Raw genomic sequence first — 23,515 nt, 5'->3', positions numbered from 1 at the left:
TATTATTCCCAGGAATGGTTAATGAATCCACAAAAAACATTTATTGAATCCATTTCAGTTCAATAAAATCCAAACTCCTATCTGGTCAAAAAAAGAAGTTTGGAAAATCTGGATAGAATGAAATAAACTTCAACACTCTAAACTCAAACTTGAAAACATAACCCGTTTCGGTTAGCATTTTACCCAGAATTTAGAATAAGTTCAATTTGATTAAAACTTGTTAGATGAACCATTTTGCTTTTATACGTTATCCCTCGTTCCCCTGGATTTCACCCTTGACCTCTGTTAGATGATTCCTAGCGGAAATAAATCTTCATTTCCAATGGAAACACTCTCTTTGTGTGGTATGTTTATGGGGACAGTAGGTGAGGAATGGTTCCACCTCGTCCATCATCCGCAATCCAGCAACCCGACCAGGTCTCATAAAAGTAAGAAAACGACTCTAAGACACAATGCACCTTCCCTCAAATGGCATCAAGACACAAACCAGGCAGCACCTTTTTCTTGTTTTAGTACGTCATACCTGCTGCACTTTCCCTTGCAACTCAAGGATAATTTACACTTTTTTGCACTTTTAGCACGCAAATGGTTTCTCGTCGTGTGTTATGAGATTTTTTGGCCAAACTGCTGTGTCATCTTTCAACTGTTGCCTTATTTCACGAAGTAATAAAACAAGTTGAATTAGAAAGTCGAAGTCATGGTAAGAAAAAAGAAATTTCCTTCAGCTCAAATGCTTTAGATTAAAAGGTCCAGTTGCAATTCTGGAGGAAACAGCCAGCAGCGTTTTTAGGTGCCTTCAACCAAGAAAAACGCACTATGATTTAGATGGTCTTATGAATTGCATTTGACTTATTCAGACTTATTGCATGCAACCATGATCTTGTCAAGTTAAGAATTTGTTATTTTTCTCCCTATTATAGTAAAGAATTAAAACTCACGAAGTCCAGGAGACCTTTTTGTATTAAAACATCAATCAAAAATTTATGTGAGGGAAATTGTAGCTGTACCTGGTGAAAGATGGAAAAAAGTTACGGAGGAAATATAGTAAACATCATCAAAGATTGGGTATCATTGGTGAGTGTTCATGAAGCATAATCACCATCTCATCCTGATTTCACAGCGAAAAAAAACTTTCGAAGCTTCTCTGTCTGTCAAACTTTCCCAACAACTTCCCAGTAGAGCGAAAATAGCTTAAGCGCACTCAGGAATTTCTTGGCCACAAGATTCCCATATACCGTACGAAAGAAACAAATAGGCCTTTTTTGCAATGACATAAGGACACATGTGACAAAAGTAGTAGAACAAAGCAACGAAATACCATCCATCCATCCACCCGAAACTCTGTCGACCTTTTGAACTTACCCGACACCTCAATGAAAGCCCGTGAGCGGCCGAGTTTGTTCTCGGCACTGCAAGAGTAGTTGCCAAAATCGGATTTCCTGGCCTTATGAATGACGAGGGAGTGTCGGATGCCGAATTTCTCCATCAATCGATTCTCGTTGGGATCCAGGAGCATCGTGGCCAAATACCACTTGACCTGGAAAGGCAAAGCAAACGGGTCCATTATGAATTTTGAAGCACAATATGCTGGCACCCTAACCCCTCCCTCCCCTTCCATCTCTTCTCTTCGTCACCCTATTGGATCTTCCTCCATCCCTTTCTTTTGGTGGAACTTATATTTATTCACCACTTGGACCCAACCCTTCTCTCGTTTAAGCTTTTCTCGAATTGGCTGGCCATTTCCAAGTGCTCGGGTCCATCCTGAATGAGAGCACAATTTGGTGACTCTGTCTGAGTGGTCGGGTACAGTACGTTTTCCAGATTTCGGCAATCTCTAGTTCTCTAGTTCACCCTGGATGGTGTTGGCGGCGGCTTTGAACTCGGACTGCTCGAGAAAGAGGCTCGAGAAAGAGGGGATAAGTCGAGAACATTTTCATCGGAATTTGAAAGTTAGGATTTGGAGGGAAGAAGAGAGCAACGCTGGGATGCTCTACTATTGTAGTTGTATGTATATGCGGATGAAGCAGGAAGACTAGTAACTAGGTCCATAGAGTAGAATGACTACAGTACTTCTGAGCTCTCACTGTACTTGAGGAGGAGGTCCCTCACGCATTTGGATAGCTCTTGGGCTCAGTTGAAAACTTTTGGAAATGGCTCTCTGAAAGTTCGCGTCTATGGAGTGCCAGAGTTATTCTCCAAACGCCCGCAATGGAATCTTTCCTCACTTATCCTTCGGCTGGACACGAGGTCGCATAATCCCTAATGTGATTCTGCTTCGAAACAAAAACGAAGCAAGAAGACTGGAATGGCCCATAAAACCAGGCACATCTCGCAACCTAGAAATGGGACGGTTTTGTTGATTTTTGGTCCAAAGAAAATTGGAGAAGGGGCAACACTGTATAATGGGTGGCATTTTGGTCAGTGTCTCCGAATGTTTGTGTTCGACGGCGTTTGGTTTTTGTGCCGACCAGTCTGGTGTATTGAGTGGTTCCATAATCCACAGAGAGCCTGGCTGGCACCATAATGGGGATTCCTTTTCTTTCATGGTCCATGTGTCTCTGGTTGGCTCGTGGATGGCCAAATTGACCAAGCCGCCCAAGAAATTGGATGCTCAATCGGGTATCGATACTGCTGATAGGGTGTCGTAAAAATTCATGAATGTCAAATCCACTCGCCTCCAGTTCCGCAACGGATTTTTTAGGGAGGTTCCAAGTTGCAAAGCTTCAGTGTTAATGCGAATTGGGATCGACCTGTGTGCAACTTGGGAGCTTTTGGGGGAAGAATGCAGTTTGAAAGAAAGACACATTCCTAGAATGTCCCAACGTACATCATTTCCATTCCTACACGTATCAACGCCAAGGTTTAGCCTCTCATTCAAGCTACGCTTATTTACAATACAAGTGTAGATATCCGAATTATCGATTTATATGTACCCAAGAAGAGTTCGGAGGTTTCGAGACTAAATATCGTTATTGTGAACTGAGGCGATGAATAATTTAGATGGTACGAATCTGTGGCCATATTGTTCAAGACATTACAAACTTGGGTCGTTGATTGTTACTCTTATTTCGCAATGGGACTTGTGTAATTTACAAGTGTAGGCAAGATCTGGGGAAAACCAGGACTACTTAGAGGGGATTAGACCAGGCTGGTTCGTTGACAGTTTCTTTTCAGACTTGAGATGACACATTGCAACAAACAGGAAGCCGAGCTGGCCATCTCTATCCTCATCATGCTGTTCCATGTGGTGCGTTCCACTCAAGAATTAGAGCCATCTAATCAAAAGAATCGCGCTTACGCTTTCTATCCGTGAAACAAGCCCAAACAAGTTGGGTTCTTTTGTATTATAGGCCCCTTGGCTTGTTTCATAACTATACAATATGTATGGACCAAGACAGGAAAGGTCATCACCATTGGGACATACGCATGAGAACCCTCGGGACCTCCCACATATCAACGACTTTCCGCTGACAACGCGTTTCCTGAGAGGTCCACTCCGACCAGGTGATCCATTAGCCTCATTACATTCTCTCAGAGGAGTCTAACTTTCCGGTGACACTTGAACTGTTCATTTTCACTTACAAACGAGTTGAGAGAAACCATGGCAAATGAAGGGAACAAACCGAGCTAGCTAGCCATAACAGGGCTCTCATGACACTTTTTGCCTTTTAACGACATTTTTGGCACATTGTGAGCTTTGGTCTTGATGTATAGAGCCCTTGAAAAGCGTGATCCCAATCGGCTAGCAGACTCGATAACACACTCGTTCAGTCGAATGGGGTCAGGAGGATTGTCCAAGTCAATGATATCAACTCCCAAAGACTCCCACTGTGCTTGGCACCATTGCTGGTGGGTTTAAAAAGTCAATCTCATTGGGGCATCTTTTACCAATGTACAAAAGAGCAATCCTTTTACATCTGTGAAACTCGTGGTATATGGTTCCCCTAGGGCCCCTTTTCCTTATATGATTTGAGAGGAATCCTCCAGACCGAGAACAAGTGACAATTTAGAATCAATTCCCAATTTTATGTCAATGGGACGAGCAAAGAGTGACGAGTCAGCAAATTGGAGTCACCATTGGGCTTCAAGGGAGTCCTTGGAACTTGAGCCCCTATGTAATAACTCTTCCACCAAAAGCCCCCTAGTTAGAAACCCACAGAGCTATCAGTTTGCGTTATGCATGTTTCAACGAAAGAAGAATGAGTGTCGATCAAAAAAATGGGAACAAAAGACATTGGATGGATGTCTGTCCGTCATCTCCAGTGCATTCCTCCTCAATGGAACTAGTGGAGCCAACTACATACCCCAATAGCATAGAGAGAAAGAAGGCTCACTTTCATTGAGGAACACTGCCCGAATGTCCAGAGAAGTTAGGGACTCCAAGTCAGAAACTTTACGATAAAAAGGTTACCTTTGGGAGCATGAACGCACGTAACAAGGGGCTTAACATTAGGCTAAAGCCTTGTTTGTCGAGGGTGGATAGGTAAAAATCGACAGAAGAAATGTTGGTTGGATCGGCCAGTGTAAAAATGAGGAACACTCTCCCGGGTCTCCCTCTCCAAGATGTTTTTGCAATGCATTGCCAACAAGTTTGGCAGCCGTTTCTATGAACGACAATCGGCAAAGATGATGTCAGTCAGTGCGTGAATGAAAAGACAGTCGACTCCCACACATACAAAGGATTGTTCCTCGCTTGGATCTGGCTGTATGTAGTACGGTAGGCTTTCCGACTAGATGGAACATGGTATGCGTTGCGTCTGCCATATTGAGTATTGTGTAGTCTGATACAGTACAAGACACATAAAGGACTAGCAATAAAGGGTCATTAACCCTGCCATTGCTTGCGAAGACACCCCTGAAAGAGGTTGGCAGACAATGAAAGATGGAACAAATGAAGATGGCAAATGAAGGGATAATAGATTGGGGATACTTAGTGATGACGATAAGTCTTACAAGATGAACTAGATCGTTCTGAAGTTCGAAGGTGATTTTCCTGACAATCAATTTGCGTCTCGTCGAGTTCCAATTTGAAGGACCCTTGAGACCTAAAGCCATTGGGACTCAAATCAACTCCTTTGACTGCCAGATCACGCCGACAAGTCCCTTTTCCCCAGGACCTAGCCAATAGAAATCCACCCATCAAAATCCAACAGGCGATGTTCTTGGGCATTTTTTCCAAGGAAACAGAACAGATCATGAACCCTCCCTAGGGACCTGCCCTAGAACTAGGAACATGTTTGATCAACTCTGATCACACATCGACCATATTTGAACTCACTTCTCACTGTCAAGTCTCGCTGGCAAAGTTGTGTCTGTTCCAAATACTGAATGGGAACAGAAATAACCTGAGATCGAGGATGAGTACTCTGTTCCAAACACCTTCAGGGGTCCTTTGATTTTATGTCATTGTCAAGGGGAGTGTCTCTTCGGTGATTTCCAATAACAATCAAGCATGATGGTACAAAGAAATTGATTCTATCATTGCATCCGCGATGGCTAACCAATCCAAACAATGGAGCCAGGAATATGGAACATTGGACCCAAGACGAGGAAGAACGTGGCTATATGTTTGACCAACCAAGGCATTGGTGGAAAAAAACCGGGCCTTATCTGGTCCAGTTTTATATTCCTGCCAAGCTCACCATGGCTCGATCTCCATTGAGAGGCCTCTTTCCTCAGCTCTGCTATCCTTGGGTGGGGGCCGAAGTCTTAAATTCTAAGATTTCTTCTGCCGTTGAAAATGGGAGATTTTATGCGGGCTCGTAAATGCAAGAATTTGATATGTGTGTATGTGAGCCAGCTGCCATGTCTAATGCATTCAAAGCTTTCTTTCCCGCCAGACCAAGGTCGAGCACAATATAAAAGAAGCTTCGTTTTAAAACCTCCTTTCCTTAACCAGATGCGTTCAGTCACCAAATTGCGTCGTCTCGAAAATGGTTCCCTTGAACTTGGTCATTCGAATAGTGAGTGAAGGTCACGTGAGATTTGGAGCTCGTAGAAATGAGGTTTTCGAGTTTGCTCCAGCAGTTGGTGCCGAACAATAATCGTCAACTTAATTGGGTTTCCTCATTCCCAATGCAAATGCTTTCCGCTTAATCATGTCGTTTCATAACATTCTCTCGGAATTAAACCCGTCCCCAGACAACCCAGGACCTCTGGAAAAAAAACTTTCAGTTTTCTCTAATGGATTCCATAATGGAACATATTTGTACCGACGGCTGGAACGGGTTGAATTGCTCTGAAGGGCCCCCTTCTCGTTTTTACTGGCTCTATCCACACAAACACAAACTCACAGGAGACAGACAGACAGAGAAATGAGGGAACGAGATGACAAAATCTGATGCTTTTCCTTCATCGTTCTCATCATATCCTCAGCTTGAGCACCGAATGCTGAACTGAGTGAGTGAGAGAGAGAAAAAAGAAAGAGAGAGCCTCATTGATGCGCTCCTCTGGTTCCACTCTCTGTCCCGCGTCCCGCCCTTGGGTGCCATTTTTCTGTAGGTTGATCTTGGTTTTTGCTCACTTCATCATCTGAGCCTGGCTCGCTCAACCATTTCGGTCCCATCTTCAAGGTCTCGAAGGAATTATAAACCTCAAAATTTACATAAGGCAGCTGACAGAATGCTGGGTGTGTGTGTATTATACGAGCGACAAGAACGAGAATCCTCGAAAGTTGAGGCCTTACTAGCCTTCAGTCTCACTATCCTTCAGTCTGACTCAAAGGCTGCCGGTCTATCTATCTGTCTGTCTGTAGTTTAGCTATTGAAAGAATGGATCACGAAGTACTGATGGATGGAGTATTCGTTTCTGGAGCTTCTGTTATTCATGGGCGATAAATTTTGATGGGTCCATCTTTGGCGTTTGGTTTGCGAATGAATGAATGCCTTTTAAAGTTCAGCTGTAAAAATGCTAGAGACACAAATGAATGAGTTTGTTTGTTTGTTTAGATATGGGAGCCATCAAAACTTAGCCATCCAGATTTGCAAATGCTCTCTCCGCTATCTTCATCTCTGACAAGGTTTGGCAGACGTTGAATGGGAAAAGTTATTTCAATTGGACTACTCCATTACATGGACGCGATACTACCTGAATCCAAGTCGACCATGGACTAATTATTACTGCAAATGAGTTAGTTTCGCATAACCAAAGGAACTTAACGATTCTGATGAATTGTTGATGGATAGTTTGAGTGTATTTTGCAATTTTTCAAGTGGTTTATCTTTTCATATGAGGGTATAATATCATAAAGCTGATTTACTGTAATACTACAATTGCAAGTTCAATCATCTTGAATAATAGCAAATAATAAATTCTTGAATAATTCTAAATCAAATAATGCATTCCATTTGGAGACTGCCTCAAATTTCGTGACATTTTGGCAATTTATGCATAAAAAGAAATCTGCATTACTTCCCTTCAATATTTCCTAACGAAGCATTTCCCAAAAATGGAACACGCTCACTCTGAGCAAGGAGTCCGTGCATTTGCGTCAATTCCCAGCAATAAACTCATTCAGTCATCAAAGTTGTCGCTCCAAAACTTTAAACACGTCTCTCGAGTTCCAACGTCGTTTTATGGGCGCGGAATGTTGTTTGAAACACTAGACAACAGAACTATTGATTAGATTGTTGGATGAGGAGATTCTGGAAGAATGAGCAGTTTGCGTCATATCGCATCATAGAATGGCCTTTTTTTCTTCTCCTTTGACAGAGCAAGATTTGGATGCCCATCCAGTCTTTCAACATTTCAAAGAAACCATTTCCAGGAAAGTTCACGAAAGGATATAGATATTACACACAAAATGTGCCTAGAGGTATTGAGGCATATTCCCCTTCGCTCTTGCCATTCTTGGTTGGTTGGTTTACCCACGAGCAAAATGGTTTTGCAAATTTACAAGGTCTTCCAATATCTCCAAAACAAGCCATAAATGTCTCTTGAGGCCTTCACTGTTGCACCGAAAGTGCAAACCCACATGCCCAAAAAATCCGTTCGCAAAAGTGCTCACTCTTTTTTCTTCCAAATTCATGGCCTTCCCAATGGAATTTGGGTTGAGGGTTTTTACGCACTTCATGACTTAGATTGGGAGGAATTTGATTTTGGAACTGGAAGAGAGATATATTAAGGGCTACATTCTTGAAGAGGGAGGGCACAAAAAGCTCTTCCTGATCTCAACAGGGCTCTGATTCGCTGGTTCCAAGAGACCAAAAGTGAGCAGGGAAAAGTTTTTCTAGGACTCTTATTTTTTGTTTCGGTCGCCTTTGTCAAGATTGGTAAAGTTTTTAACCTCCCGCAGAATCTCCGATCATACACCGGCACACGAGGGGGATTTCGGATACCTTTTTTTCCTCTCTCAAACAAGTTTTGAGCCAACTCAATCGGCCTCCCTCACTAAGTGGTTCAGGCACAGTTCATCGAAGAACATTGTCTAAAAGACAACAATTGGAAAGTCAGTGTTGCTGTACATAGAGCTTGTAGTTTCCAACAAGTCACACTTGTTTACGGGTCAGAAGGACAGAACTGGCTTTTTGTCCCTGTTTGTTCCCTTTTTGGCCAAACTGACTAGATTTGTGTTGACAAGCCCAATGCCAGGTGACGTCATAACTTTTCAAATATTGTTTTTTTGGGAGACAGTTTTTCCTCCGTCAGGGCAGGTACAGAATAAGCTTGGAGACTATATCAAATCTTGACGAATGGGTCTCATAAATGATGACAATGGGTTCAATCACATATCTAGGAAGCTAATAGAGCAATTAATTTAAATCAGAGCTGTCTGGTTCGACTTACATCGATGAAAGAGAATCATTAGACCGATAAACCATGGGTTAAGCAAAAGTGGTTGGAATGGAATGATGATTAATTTCATCCAATTAGAAAAGGGTCGCTTTTATGATTGGACCGAAAAAAATAGAAGAACTTTGCAATCAATACAAAAGTTGGTCTTTATCAAAAGAGAGTTCTGAGCTGTGATGTTGCCATTATTCGTAGGTTGTTATTTTTGGGGACAAATTTTTGCAGAGCTATCACATATTGTTTGTTAGAGCTAGCAATCCAAATCTAAATCTAGATTGTTTTTTTATCGACAAGTCATCTTCATCTCCAAGTTATTTAGTGTTCTCTGAAACTTTCCAATGATACTCATGTCATTCATTACCTAAATTACTCTGTAAGTAATTCCATCAGTCTCAAAGTGTGAGCAACTCTGCTCCCAATCTCACAGATGTAGTACTCATATTGAGGCTGTGATACAGCTCTTCTCAGTTGGATGACCAAAAAGGCAAAGGCCATTGAAGGCTATTTGAGGTGTTCCGAGTTGATCTTCAGTACAATTTGGAGGGAGCCCCTCCCGCCAAGCACCAATGAGTGAGTAAATAGTAATTCTAGTATATTTGAGGCACACTGCCCTTCCAAAAGACCCAGGATTGTCGTCCTAATGGTGGATGCGAACACAACCGACCAATGTAGGATATGTACACTGTACAGCTGGACACCCTAGTGTAGTATATACTGACGTGTCATTAGAGGGAGAATGACCTCATAAAGTGCCAAAAAAAGTTTTTGTTCCATCTCACAAAGTTCCAGCGGTTGGAGAACAAGTTTCTGATTTCCGACCACCAAACAAAGGGCTGCCCGACTGAGCTTGAAGATTGTTCCATGGATCATTCACTTGATGACTTCCATCCAAGTAGAGACCCAACAATGCATAAATTTGGAATACATTCTGCAGTCAAGTTTAAGGTACATTTGGGATGGAAGGAAACAAAAACTCCCTCGAGAGTATTAGATGACAATTTTCCCACCATTAAACGGTACTAAAATGCTCTTTGTCTGCAATTGGTGGTATATAAATAGATTTTTATTGCTCTTCAATGGGGAGAAAGAGGTCTCGAATTATTCGGTTTCACCCCTCGTCCCCGATCCAATTTGGAACTATAAACCCTCTTCATACATTCAAGAGCCGGAATGTGTGTGTGCGGCTTCTGCAGTGCATACGAAGTAATAAGATGTTCCCTCCATAAATATCCAAAAGAGAGCACATATAGAGCACGTTCCACCCAGTCGAAAAGGGGTGACACATAAAATGCCAAATTGAAGGATTTCCAAGGCGGTCTCTATCTCCATTACGAGGAACGTGGAACATTTCGGAACTTTGTAAAACTCACCTCGGCATCAGGTCTGGAGTGAACGATGCAAGAGATCTCAACTTCCACACCAATATCGGCATGGACCCAAGCTTTGTCGATTTGGATCTCGGGCTCATCTGGAACAAAATCATGGGATACACAAACACATTAGTTCTAAAATATAAGTACGCTTGGGCGTCGGCTCGTGTCTGAGTACTTGACAAAACAGTGATGTAAGGAGAGCGTAAACATAACCCTGTTCCATTAAGTGGAACTGAAAAAGGAAAGAAGGCCCTTAGACCCAACAAAGGCCGTCTCATTAATCCAACATGATTGAGATAATGACACAAAGCCACTTTTGATGCATTTCTCATAATTAGCTGCTCTACCAGACCCCAGACTTAATGGCTTGGAACATAGATGGGTGCTTGCTCCATTCATTTGTTCCATGATCATTTTGACAAGGACATCAGGGTAACACAAAACAAAGAAAAACAGAGGCGCTTCTCAATGCTCATTCATTCCGAACATTTCAACGTTCTACCTCTTCAACCGAAATGACGTCCTTGAATGCCAAAAGATGGGTTTTGATGTATGGAATGTAAACAAACCGGCTTCAACATTAGTGCTCTGAGGACTTGATCCCAAAACCAAAATCATGACGTAGGGCCCGTTTAGCCTTGTTTACAAGGGGAGCGAATGAGGGTGAGAAGGGCGAGAAAGGGCAGCAACATGATTTCCGTGGACTCCGTTATTGCTCTGGTCTTTGATAAGGGGGCAAATGACATTGCTTTGTGTTTTGTGCTGTGGCTTATATAGTTAGTTGATGATAGGCTTTTATTGTTTGATGGGTGATATCTAAATCAAGACAAGGTCTTTAGGGTCAAACATCGGGGTCAAACATCATAAAACCCCGTCATTATGGAATTTGGCCCACTTCTCCGTCGATATTTAATGGGCTGATGAGAGAGAGGCATGCTGTTTGCAAATAAAAAAAATAGAACACACTTATGACCATAGACTGAAAGTGGTCTTAGAGAAAGAAAGAAGAAACGCTTGATGAACAGTGAAAGATCGTTAGTGGAATTGTCACACAGTGACATAGTTAATAAATTCATCAATTTTCTGAATCGGAAAAAAGCAAGGAGTGCCTACAATGCGACACTGATTGGTAAGAAGACAATTCATGAGATGAGAATCGCGAAAACAATGTTAAATCCTCATGAAGTGCATTTTCCTTCTGTCAAGCCTTGGAGTTTTCTATTTGGGAGCGGCTTAGTGTCCTTTTCTGTGGCCTTGAGTCGAGTGATCTCAGACGAAGGCCATGAATTGGGTGTTGGGTCATGTTCCCTTGGTACTCACATATAACATGAAGCTCAATTTTGGCCTCAACGGGACGATCAACCCCATTGGATGCCCGACAAATGTAGGTTCCACTCTCCAAACGCGTGACATTTGGAAGAACCAAAGAGGATCCCTCCCGCTCTTTCTCACCAGTGGGTAGCATCTGGAACTGGAACGAGAAAACGCGAAAATTATTCATACAATTGGACTCTCTGACATCAACTCAGCGTCCATCTTTGGAACGAGTCAAGGCCGAAAAAAAAACCGCCGAGGCCTGTCGTTTATTCAACCTGGTCTTTTTGAGATTGGTCAGTATCTGTGTCAAAATCAAATGCACGCCCATACTTCAGTTTGTATGGAAGTAGTCAGTGTATTGCGTATTGAGCATCCCTAGTTGAGACTCGAGGGAAAAGGCCGTAAAAATGTCGTAAGACCCATTTTTGTCATTTTATGATCCAGCGTGTGTCATCATTTCGGTGGCTGGCCAACCCAAGCAGGATCTTCTGGCCTTCTGGAGAAAATTATGCCATAGGGGGAAAACCAGCTGGCACACTCAATACTACAACAATGGAACGGGTGCTAGCTTGGTGCTTGGTCCAACTTCCAATGGAGCTTTACTCTTGTACGACATTGTAGTAGTTTGAAAAGTGGTCCATAATTAGCCATATGCCAAATGTGAACTTCTGGGAACTCCAGCTTTGTTATGACGAGCTTGTATTACAAGCGTAGATCGCAGTCGTTTCCAAAGAAATACTTGAGACATTCGGGACTTGGTCACTTTCAATGGCAATGGAGTTGACGAAAATTTGGAAGGAAAACACCGCTTCACATTTTGAGCGAGTAATCACAATCCGGGAAATGTAACAAGATATGAGGCGTAGGGTTTCGCTTTTTTGTATTTTTTATAACAACATTTCATTTGCTAATTCTTTCCAAAAAAACAACTTGATTCAGGCTTAAACTGCCGAAGGCCAGTAGAAGCACTTGCCGTCAAGAGCAACGATTCTTCATCTAGGTTTTCAACGAGAATAGGTATATAATATAACGGCTTTGTTCGTGTACCGTACAAAGAGTACACCAACCAGTTTCATACTTCCCATAAGGCATATTGTTCGATGCTATTAAGTCTGGTGCTTCTAACATCCCGACGGCAAAATGAAGCCTGAGTTCAATGTATACAATGTTCATCTGTTACCACGAGCTGGTCCTTGGAGCTCTGTGGAACATCATTAAAGGAGGAAAATGGCATGTCCCATAATCTCCAAAAGATTTGGCGCATTCAATGAGCTACTACAGTCCCGTTCACACATGAGTAACTTACTCGCTCTCCACCATAAATCCAAGTCCACGGAATGAATATCCGAAATGGTAAATACCTTGACACGAATTATTAATGCCTCTCAAACCAAAGGTACACCAATCCTCCGCCTGGCCAAAAATGCCGCCAATGTTCCACTTTCATGTCCGACGAGGAACGGTAGACAAATGGTGTTGAGCACCACTCTTGTAACGAGGGTGTGCCATGTTCCAAACCCTTGGCAAAGAGGAACGGATTTCAAACATGGAGATTTCACTCTTCACTAAGGCTTATGCATACGAACATACACCGTTCCCAAGCAGACAAGATAGTTCTGCACAATGGAGACGAACGGCTTTAAGGGCTTCTTCCCAGAACAAGATGTACGGCTTAAACACATATGGACCAGGGACTGATGCGGATCATGCATCGAAAGCGTACGGCCTTAATCCTTAAACTTATGATTGAAATTATCTCGTCTTCACTGAGACAGCGAAGGGACGATTGCGAAACGTTTGGGGTGACGAAGAGAGCTTCCAACTGTCCTTATGCAAGGAATATCGAAGACCTTTACCAATAACCTTGAGATAACTTTAACTCGTGGGACGAAACGTAAAGGGTGGACACAGACAATATTAATTTCCTCCTCCAAGTTCACGCTTGTGTGAGTAGGGTCTCAGCGTTCTGGCCAATCCTTTGTCGTGGATGCCATCCATGTCCCTTGAGAGTAGGACAAGAAGAGCTTAGGGGATTCGAAACGATCTATTATTCAACAACGTTCATTGCTGTTGTTTGGCATTCTTTGTTGACAAACCACAAACCACAAGGATAATTTCTGTGTAAAGGTCTGACATGTGGAACAACTTTTCTTTCGTCTCGCTTGTGGGACGTGGTGGAGCATTCCCCATGTTTTTTGGACCTTCACTTGTTGCTTCATTGACATGGTAATTCTTAAGATTGATGGGGTTTGAAATATAAGCTCGAGAAACTACGAGCATTGGCCCTAAATTAGTCCTTTGAGTCGACCACGAAGAATGGAGCAAGGGTCGGACTTTTTTTCGTTGCGGTCGCGTCAGTTCCATTCCATTCAGAAAATTAAATTACAGCTTCATTTCGTTTTAGCGGGTGAGGGTTGTATTTCTTTGTTTCTCGCCCACTCGTGCCTTTGGGGTAAACTGGCTTCGAGTCTAAACTTAAACAAAAGGTGCCCCGAAAACAAGCCCTCTTATTAATTTTGCACCACGAGGTAAAAGTTTGCTGATTTTTCACCTGAAAATTCCGACGGGCCTTCGCGACCACGAACTTTTCTCCTCATATAAAGAGTGAGAGAGAGCGAGCGGCAAGGATGGATGAGGTTGTTTACCTTTGAAGTTAAAGTGAAGAAGGCCCCAGAATTAGAGTCTCTATGCATGATGGTTGCCGCGTAGTACATACATTCATTGATTTCTCATTGCTCAGATTTATTCGAAAGTCAACACTTTTGGGGGCGGCGTGTTCCACGAATTTGTCAAAATTGGCAAATTGTGTGGGCCTTGGAATGTGATTGATTTTTGGGTATCAAAAACATTCTTGAGGGGCATCAAATTCCTTATTTGCGTTATTTGGTACTGTTTCAAACACAAAATCAGTTTTGCCGAAAGAAAAGAGTGATTGGATCAACTCTCAAGTATATTGTTTGATTAGTTAATTAAGCTTCATTGGTTTTGACGTAATTCTACTTAAAATGGAGACACTGTATTTTTAGCCAGGTACATTAGCGCCTGATTCAATGTGAGAGTAAAAACAGAAGAGAAAAGGGAGGTTAAAATGGAGACCACATAAAAAAGCATTCAGTTTTAGTCGGGATGGACGTTAAGTCCAGGCAGTATCTTCAAACTGCGGAGTTTCTGGGGTACAGCGTGCTTTGTCCTTAATTCCTCTAAAGCCCTTTTTATGCCATTTGGCAGACAAAAATATCTCTTTTCTCCCGGTTTGATTTTATGGCTGAGAGTGGATTACAATTTAAGAACCTTCCCAAAGAGATTTTCCGCCTACCACTTGCCCACTGCTCACTTGAGTTTGAGCAAAAAGTTTTAATTGTGCCTTTGAGATCAAACTTTGATAATCCTTAGCTAAGCTGGATCTTATAGAAATGAGGCTCACACCAAGAACAAGAGATTCAATTCAAAAACCTTTGAAGACCGGGGAGCTTATTAAATGGATCAAGCCTTCCCTGTGCCAATATTTGTCTTGACTTTGAATCTCGCAACTATCAACGATCTTCCTTTGCCTTCTTTGTCATAGAGGAAAATCAGAGTGAAAATATCAAAGCGACAAAAACTGCACACAAACGGGGACCTGAAACAAGTTCCATAGTCTGTGAAGACCTTATTTGCTTTGAGTTTTGAAGTTTTAGAACCCATTTGGGATAGTTAATCTTCTAAATGAGTAACTTACCTCACGCTGCCAGATGATTCTGGGTTGAGGGAAACCTGATGCATTGCAAGCCAACGACACGGTGGAATCTTTTCTCACACTCAACGTATTTCCTGAGTTCAGAATAGTGATGGACGGTGGAACTGAAAGAAGACAAATACATACAGCGCCCTCCACATTTTTTCTTTCTGTTTTTCCTTGCACTACGTTGTAGGCTCGACTATCAGATCGAGTGTCTTCAATTCAAGTGATCGATTCGCCGGAGACTCTAAATTTCCTGGCGGAGGAAACGATTGTGTGGCTTTTTGGAATGAGTTTTCTCATGAGATTGAAGAGGAAGAGGTGGAACATCCTGGCTTGATGGCTCCAAATTACAGCTTCTCTCCTCAGGAAGTCATTTTTTTAGCGAGCCTATAACGCTGAGAGGTTTTTTCGCGTCCGAAAATGACATATCGAAAGCTCTTTCCTCTCAAGGTTGGGGATCATTTTTCAAAATCTGAGAATTGATGGCCAGATGAGGACCTCATAATTTCTCATCTGGGGACCAAGTTGATATTTACCTGTCTGGGAACCCAACTATAGCTTCTTCCCTTTTCCTTTGGTCCCAATATTGGCTCAATATTGACACTGGATCTTCAGTTAGAACCGAATTCAAAGAGACTGTTTTACTTTGTTTTGCCGCCTACCTTTGTCCCAGATCGTACTTGGAGGAATCCTTTGCTTCAAAACAACCGATATTTGATTGAAACTTTAATCTTGCATGGTATTCAAAGAGATTCAACATGACAAATACTACGTCTTTCTTTCCTTGGTTCCAAACAACATGAATCCAACTCCAGAGAATGGCAATTCAAAAATAGCAAACATGACTTAATTGCGTGTTGCCACGGTTCCCTCCAATTTTGTTTCGTGGAGAGAGAAGGAAAGAAAAACCCTCGGTAGAGTTTTTGCTTGTGGGAACCACATGAAAAAGGTAAATTGATTGAAAAACAGAGAAAGGCTCGAACCCAGCTCCAATTGTGAAACCTTGGGGACCAACTGACGGAGTTACAAACATACTAAGGGTTCCACATGAATCCCGAAACACGTGCGAGATGATCCCATCCTTAAGATTGGGGACATTGAAGCGCTCTCCTCCTCTGGTTCCAAATATGAATTACACAACAAACAATACAGACCAGTTGAAGCTTACCTAAGACATCCAGAACATTTGTTTGATGGATGGGCTCCCCGTATGTCTCCAATTCACAAATATAGGAGCCTGGAACAAATGACATTCGTCAGAGGTGAGAAGAAAGACGATAAAAAGAGAGCCAATGCACACAAGCGAACACTAACTGTCTCTTACCTCTGTCATCCGGAGTTACATGGGTGATATGCAAGCTGATACCATTTGGTTCCTTCACCAAACGCATTCGTGGATCTTTTCGAATGAGACGTTCCCCGGCCGAAATGATCCGATCCGTCTGTTTCCATACAATCACCGATGAACCTGGAACCGAACCCGGTACATGGATAGAAACAAATGCAGAAAAATGTTGGGATGCCAATCCAGGCTTTCTTGAGGTGCTGTCTCAAGGGCAAACCACGAGGGAGCAGCTTAAAGGAACCACTTTGTATGTATGCCTTGCATTTGCAGCCTGCACCAGAAAAAAGGTGCGCCAAGAAGGGTCCATAATCCCAATCCAAAAAAAGTGTCCTTTACTTGAATGCAATTTGTGTTTTCTTTTCCAAGTGCATTAGTAGTTTTGTAAATTCATATTTTTCCGTGAATAAAACATGTATTGTGGAAAAAAGTGAGCGATACCATGATTTGTTGACGCAAAAGCAGACAAGAAACACGCCACAATAGATATTTGCAGAGTTGGAATGGCTGTTGGTACATATACATGAAAGCCTGCATCACAATTTTATGCATTTGCTTTCGCAATCCCGATATCGAGCTTCTTCATGTTATGAAAGAGGGTAAATACGGGGGTAGAGCCATTTAGTCTAAAGCTGTATTATTGCTTAGGCTGTGGTCTTTTCTCCATTAGTCGTAAAGCATAGTATTGTAAGTACAAAACGTCGACCAAAATGGAATTACAAATGAACATGATGATCTCGTTAGTCGTTACCTAGGTTCTCCACTTTGCACGTCATGGTGACTGGATCGCCCACTTTGATGCGATACGTTTGCCCATGGGTCCTGAAATAAGGCTGTCGAGCATCGCCAGGAGGAAAGGCTGGATATCCTGCCCGAGACTGGCCTTTTTGGGGAAGATTCTCACTCTCACCTGCAAATTCAAGTTTCAGTTTTTCCATTCAGTTTTTGTCATCCCTACCGCAGTTATTGGGGGGGGGGGGCTCGTCGTGTGTGCCATAAATTGAAGCTATTTAGATGGGGAGGTGGCGGCGAGAGAAAGTGAAGTAATCAAGGTGGGTGGTCCATTCAAGTAGGCGGTAAAACTTTCCCCACTGAGAGCACTCAATATTTCATGGACAGGGTTTGGACCCCACTATGATAGGATCCAACTGAGAAACGACAAGGCACACTATCCGCCGGGTGATTCAAGGACGGCTGACAAGGTTCGTTCCAATTCCAATTGAAGAATGTCTTTGCTGAATGGATACAATTACTTGGAAATGCAGAATTGCTTTTTCTCTCTCTCGTTCCAACTAACTCAAAGGGGGCCTTGAATAAAATTAGACTGCCAATCTGCGATGGGAACACGCCGACGAACGTTGAGACGTTCAATTCCAACTTCAAGTCTTCAGTGTTCCACTACGTCAGGTAAGCATCAGAGCTAAGTCTCTCCCCGATTCTCATCGCAATCATTTTCGTCGCGCGGAACAACTCAGTGCATCTTGTCTCCACATGGAGAACAGCACCTCCTGGGTCGTCGCCCTCGGACCCCGAGGTGCTCCCCAATTTTTGGAACACAAGAAGAAACGAAAGAGAAAGGAGGAAGGAAGGAAGAAAAGAACACTTTCCCTGGGTATCGCGGTTCAATTACTGCAAGTTGACACGCTTGAAATGGATGGGTCTCGTTTTTATCCAATTAAGCCCTCGCCGTTCGGCCAGAACAACGACCGGAACAACTTTCCACTTGTTTCCAAAACGACGAGTTTACTGCAATTTAGGTTGATTAATGTTTCACAAGGGGATCGAAAGTCAGAGAGATACGTGTTTGTTTCTTCATTTCATGAGAGGGATACTGTCCTTGACAAATGTGAAATGTCATTGAGCTTTTCCATGAAAAAAGCCAATCGATGAAGATATCGCAAGTTCAGCGGTTTCAAATCATGACATACTGTATGTGGTGCAATGTTTACTCATACACAAATGTACCTCATCAAGCAAGAGGTAAATAAATCTGCACGAATTTGAGATCAAAAGTAATCATTTGTGACCGTTTTCAGCGCTTGTGTTATCTTTGCATCTTGCATTATGTGTCTATGGCTAACAAGAAATCAAGATTTGGAATCAACATCAGAAAACATGCACAAATCTTCCAAAATGACCAGAAGGAACCAAGAAATGTCAAACCTCATCTATTGTGTTCCAAAAGTAGCCATTTTTGAAAACTTTAGCAACCGTAGAAGAAGCCACCTGGCAAAGCTAGTTCCCACTCGCCCATCATCGAGTAATTCAATCAAGTGGCTTGTTTTTGTTGTTTTTAATGGCAAACCTGAGAAAATTTCTTTTTTAGCGTTTACATAAGCGCTCACGTAAGTGTCTTTCCTGGATGTTCGTTCCTCTACAAGTCTACGGTGTTAAGAGTTGAGTAATACAAGGACAAATGAGTCTAATTAGCGGATCCACTTTTGTTCCCCTTCTCGTCGGTGGATGTTAATCGACTCCATTTATGACCACGAACATAGCCAACTGAAAAACGAGTGAGCGAAAGGAGTTCTTCTTCCTTGTCCGGACTGACTGAGAAGAAAAAGCACGTGTCACGTTAAAGCAATGCAATTGAGGTCTATTCCAATAGGTATACGTAGGTCAGTCAGTGTAGTAGTGTGGATTGCATTGCTTGCGAAAAGGCCATTAATGAAAAGGCGCCATTGAGGGCGGTTCTTGAGACGCTTAATCAATGTCTCAAACTAGTGTTTAGCGAGCTACTTGGAGTTTGTGCCAAAGTGAAACCTTCACTACGAACTTTTGATGACTAATCGGGTTGCGTTCTTTTAGCCTTGCTCAGGCCTGAGTCTAATGGTATCGGGAAAAGCTTGAGAGTGGTATCTAGTAAATACCTTCTCAACGTAAGATTATTCTACTACTATTCAGCATGTTCTTTCTTGTTACAAGCAGGTTCGGATTCATGATTTGAGTCACTTAATTCGATTACAGGTTCGGTGCAATTTGGATGAGCAATGCATCTTTCGTTTTTGAGCGGACCTTGCCTTGATGTTTGGACTGGTTGCCGATCGAGAATGAAGGAAGTCATCTGAAATCCGGGTTCGCTCATTTGAGCTGCTTGGCTGAATCAAGTGGTTTGCATTGTGTTGTTCACTTCTTGAGCTTCATCCCTAGAATGGATGCATTTATTTATTTCCAACCCGCTCCTGATTTATTTAAGCTGTCCATGGAAAAACAACGGCCATAAATTACCCCCAGAGAGGCCCTTTGCACATTGATGCACTCCAAGGAGCATTTAGCATTTCCACCTGGACCGTTGAAGGGCTCCTCCGCTTTCAAATGATCATCACGGGTCTCTCGAATTTGCATAAGCACCTCCTCATTACCGCCCGGCCTTTGTTCTAGGCCCAGGCAAGTAGTCGCCAAAGCTAGTGCGAGCATAAAAAATCTAAGAGCAAAAAACGAGTGGAAATGCTGGAACATTTCACAATGTGGAAAGTGTTGAGATCCCGTTCCGACATCAATCGTTCCCAAGTTTAGAGAGTCCAGCATTGTTCGAATTTGCCATCTTGGCCATGGAAATAAATAGGCCGGGCCTGAGTCCTGTGGGAGGGTTGGTGCACATCTCTTTTGGAATCTTCAGTCTAGATGGGAATTGAGTAGTATCTGGAGACAACCATATTTGTTCCCCAAACTGAGAGCGAACTTGGGGATCTCGTTTCGTGCGGCGGTCGAGAGCGAAAAAGAGAGCGAGCCCATAAATGTCATCTTCTGAATCAAATTCCACCACTAATAAGGCCATCTCGGTTTGAAAATGCCAAGATTTATGGCTATTTTTGGTCGATGAAACCTTTTTAAGCCGTCCAATATATCTTTTCCACTTCTCAATGAGCGTTCCAAGAAGGGAACCAATTTGAGAGAGGGAGGTGAATTGGTGGGGGAAAGGCCAAAGGGATCACTGGTAAAATTGCACCCAGGTCCCTGGCCCTGATTGCCCCCTTTCAAAGTTCAGACTTAGTGGGTGGGTTATAGTATGATTCTATTACGTATGGTGGGCACAAGGCTCTCTAAAAGATGTCTTTCAGTGAGCTGAAAACTTCCCCACCCGAGAATCGATGCCCATTTTTTAAAGGTAAAGTGGACTCGAATTGTGTCCATGAAAAGGGGAAGGGCCAAAGAGCGACGATGGCCATAGATCAAGATGGGGGAGGCATTTCAAGGGGCTAAGTGTCAGGTCACCCTATGCCTAAATCACAATCATTCCAAATTGTGCGAACAATGAAGAATTTTGGAGTTGGTTGGAAAGTGCAATTGGAAAACGAATACAAGAAAAAGACCCTTTCCAGAGCTGCCTTGGTATTTGCCTCTGATCTTGTCTTACCATAAGAGGCTCGAGTGCTCAGCTACATTGCTCTAAGTTAAGAGCAAAAAGTTTTCAGCACAAAATCAGCACCAACAGAGAGTCACAGAAACCGACTTGAAGACAGTGCAAAGTTTTTTTTTCTTCGCTACACTGTACTGTAAGTATGCTTCGTCTTCCTCTCCTTGTTCCTGTCCTCTCCGTTCTTTTTTTCTCCAATCACAAGACGGTCGGTCGTCGTGTTGGATGGGTTTTGTCTCCTGGATTGAGAGCTTTTGTTCCTGAGGTTCCCTTGCGATACCGAAAAAGGGACCAGAAATATTCAAAAGGAGCGAGCGAGCTTGATCAATCTGTCAGCCTCAAAGTTTGTTGAACTCCGATGAATATCGAACTCAAATGTCAGTGTCTACTTTCTTATGAAGCTAACGAATTCTTGGGAATGATGCCAACGTAATGGTTTTGGACATGAGGCATGAATATGCTCTGGAAATTAGGTTCATAGATGGTCAACTTCAATCAAAAACGTAGATTTGATTAAAAGACAAGATCGGGGAATAAGACCGAGCTCGGCAGATCATATGAATGAAAGGTTACCAACTGTTTCAAATAATGATGTGTGTCGTATTTTGTCACCAATCGCCAATCATTGGTACAAGGTGAGTCCTAAAGCCATCGTAAATTATTCCACGAAAGATAATGAAGCATGCAAGATTTGACATCTATGATTGACGAAAAGCTGTGTCATAACTCTATAGGTCACTTACAAGATATGAAAAATTGTGACAAATCAAGATCGAGTCACACCCCAAAAGCAATCGAAGCTCTGCTCTCCGTTTGGAACAACATTTGTGATCCCAATCTCTTACTACGCAATCTCCCTGTGGAACCTCAAAGAACGTTATTGTTACACCTGTCTCGAAAACAAATATCAATACTTGCTTCGTCATTTTGTGCAAGTGACCTCTGAAGCCTTTGAAAATGCATTTATTAGGGCCCATGTTCATGGAGCGTACCATATTTTCCAAAGTCTGGAAAACTGGTCACCCAACGAGAACGGGCAACTTTCTTTTTTTTATGGAAAGGATTTCCGCAGGATTCTCAACTCATTGAGTAGATCAAGATGTAGAAAGTTCTAATGGAATATGGAATGCTAGAAGAGCGCCGTGGACCCATTGGTATTTGGTGGACCAGACGTGAAGATGGCTGAAGGCTGCGAGCGTGATTGCCTTTGTCTGGATCAAGAGGCGTGTAAACATAGAAGATGAAGGTCCTTAACACTGTGCATGAGATAAGCCACTCCTCTCCCAAGGTCAGCACTAATGGGTCTATGTCCTTTGGTCCTGCAATGGCCCATGTTTGAACCATCCAATATGGACATCAAAATTGATAGTTGAAGAGCTTCGCTGGGACCGTATTATTTGAACGGGACTCAAAGGCAGTCAGAGGAGCATCAAACGTGTTCTCTCTCTTCACAAAATACTGCTATGTCCTTCCCCGGTTATCCAAAACTTTTTCTCCTTTTCAAGTCGACGTAGGTTGGTTGGCCTCTGATTCCAATACTCAATGGGTGGAATGTGCCAATTGGACAGGAGAGAAATAATCTGAAACTGCTTCCCCCCTTGGGAAACTGGCACACCATACATGGCCACCGGCAACTTTCATCGAAACCTCTATAAAAATTTGATGGTAGCATTTGAAAGGGTTTATGGCGAAGCTTCAGAATATTGAGTTTTACTATGAGTCCAAGAGTCAAAAGCAATTGTCCTAACATTGGTCATGTTTCTTTCAGCCCAAGTGCGGTGTGACCATTTATGATGATGGGAATGGAGGAGAGAACTGAAATTTTCAAAAAGAGGCCTTCGGGGGCACAAGAACAAGGCTTCGAGGAAATGAAGAAGGTCAGTGAGACTCGAGCAGTAAAAGAGAACCGGCATAGTGAAAAAAGAAATGCACCATGCTTTCGAGTATCTATGTACATATATATATATATTTAGCTATTCCCTTATTACGTAGATTCGGGAACCATGTAATGAATGATTGAGATTCGGTCTTCCGTTTTCCTTCTAAACCCGATCCCAGACGATTTCCTTGAGCTTGAGCAGGAGAATTTATGGCCCTAACCGAGAAGCGAAGACTTCGTCCGGAAATGGACATATCATTCAAGCTTCATTGGCTTTGTTCCATGGAATCCTTGGATCAAATACAAGATTGCAAACACCCCAAGGTTTTTGCCTCAAGATTTATGGCCATCAGGGCCTCGTTGAGTGGTTCACAATGGCTGTGCTGGCCGCTAATAGGACGTAGTTCTCATGCACTTTCTTAAAATGTCACCTAATTTTGGCAATGTCCCCGAGGATGTTAGCGATTCAGTGGGTCTCGTGGCATCTCTTTCGATTGGTGGTGACCAGAACCAGCCACGAGACTTGGCTCCAATCGATTTATCTCCGGGCTCTCTAAAGAGAGTGAGGGGGGGGGGCATTCATCGCCTTTTGGCTCCAATCGCAAAAGTAAAGTCCGCCCTCCCCCTCAAACTACATACACTACTACAGGAATAAAACAGACCACAGGGTGTTGGTTTAGTACTGCTCTAAATTGGGCAATAACTTTGACACTTTGGAAAGATCCGATTGTTTTGA

The 23,515-nt window shown here is 42.7% G+C and overlaps 1 protein-coding gene across 1 annotated transcript in view; it reads right to left on the bottom strand.

Annotated features, from left to right (window-relative positions):
• The window catches only part of LOC131890483 (limbic system-associated membrane protein-like), a gene marked incomplete at its 5' end in the record, with an annotated part of 52,417 nt that overhangs the window by 11,162 nt on the left and 17,740 nt on the right, over nt 1-23,515 (bottom strand). Inside the window, 7 exon segments of the mRNA XM_059239833.1 lie at nt 1,363-1,537; nt 10,161-10,258; nt 11,484-11,634; nt 15,199-15,320; nt 16,370-16,438; nt 16,526-16,669; nt 17,295-17,453. Coding sequence (XP_059095816.1) covers nt 1,363-1,537; nt 10,161-10,258; nt 11,484-11,634; nt 15,199-15,320; nt 16,370-16,438; nt 16,526-16,669; nt 17,295-17,453 — 918 coding nt within the window.

The sequence above is a fragment of the Tigriopus californicus genome, chromosome 11, assembly GCF_007210705.1.
Source record: "Tigriopus californicus strain San Diego chromosome 11, Tcal_SD_v2.1, whole genome shotgun sequence".
Classification (NCBI taxonomy): Eukaryota; Metazoa; Arthropoda; class Copepoda; order Harpacticoida; family Harpacticidae; genus Tigriopus; species Tigriopus californicus.
This window is presented reverse-complemented; position numbering and strand designations above follow the sequence as displayed.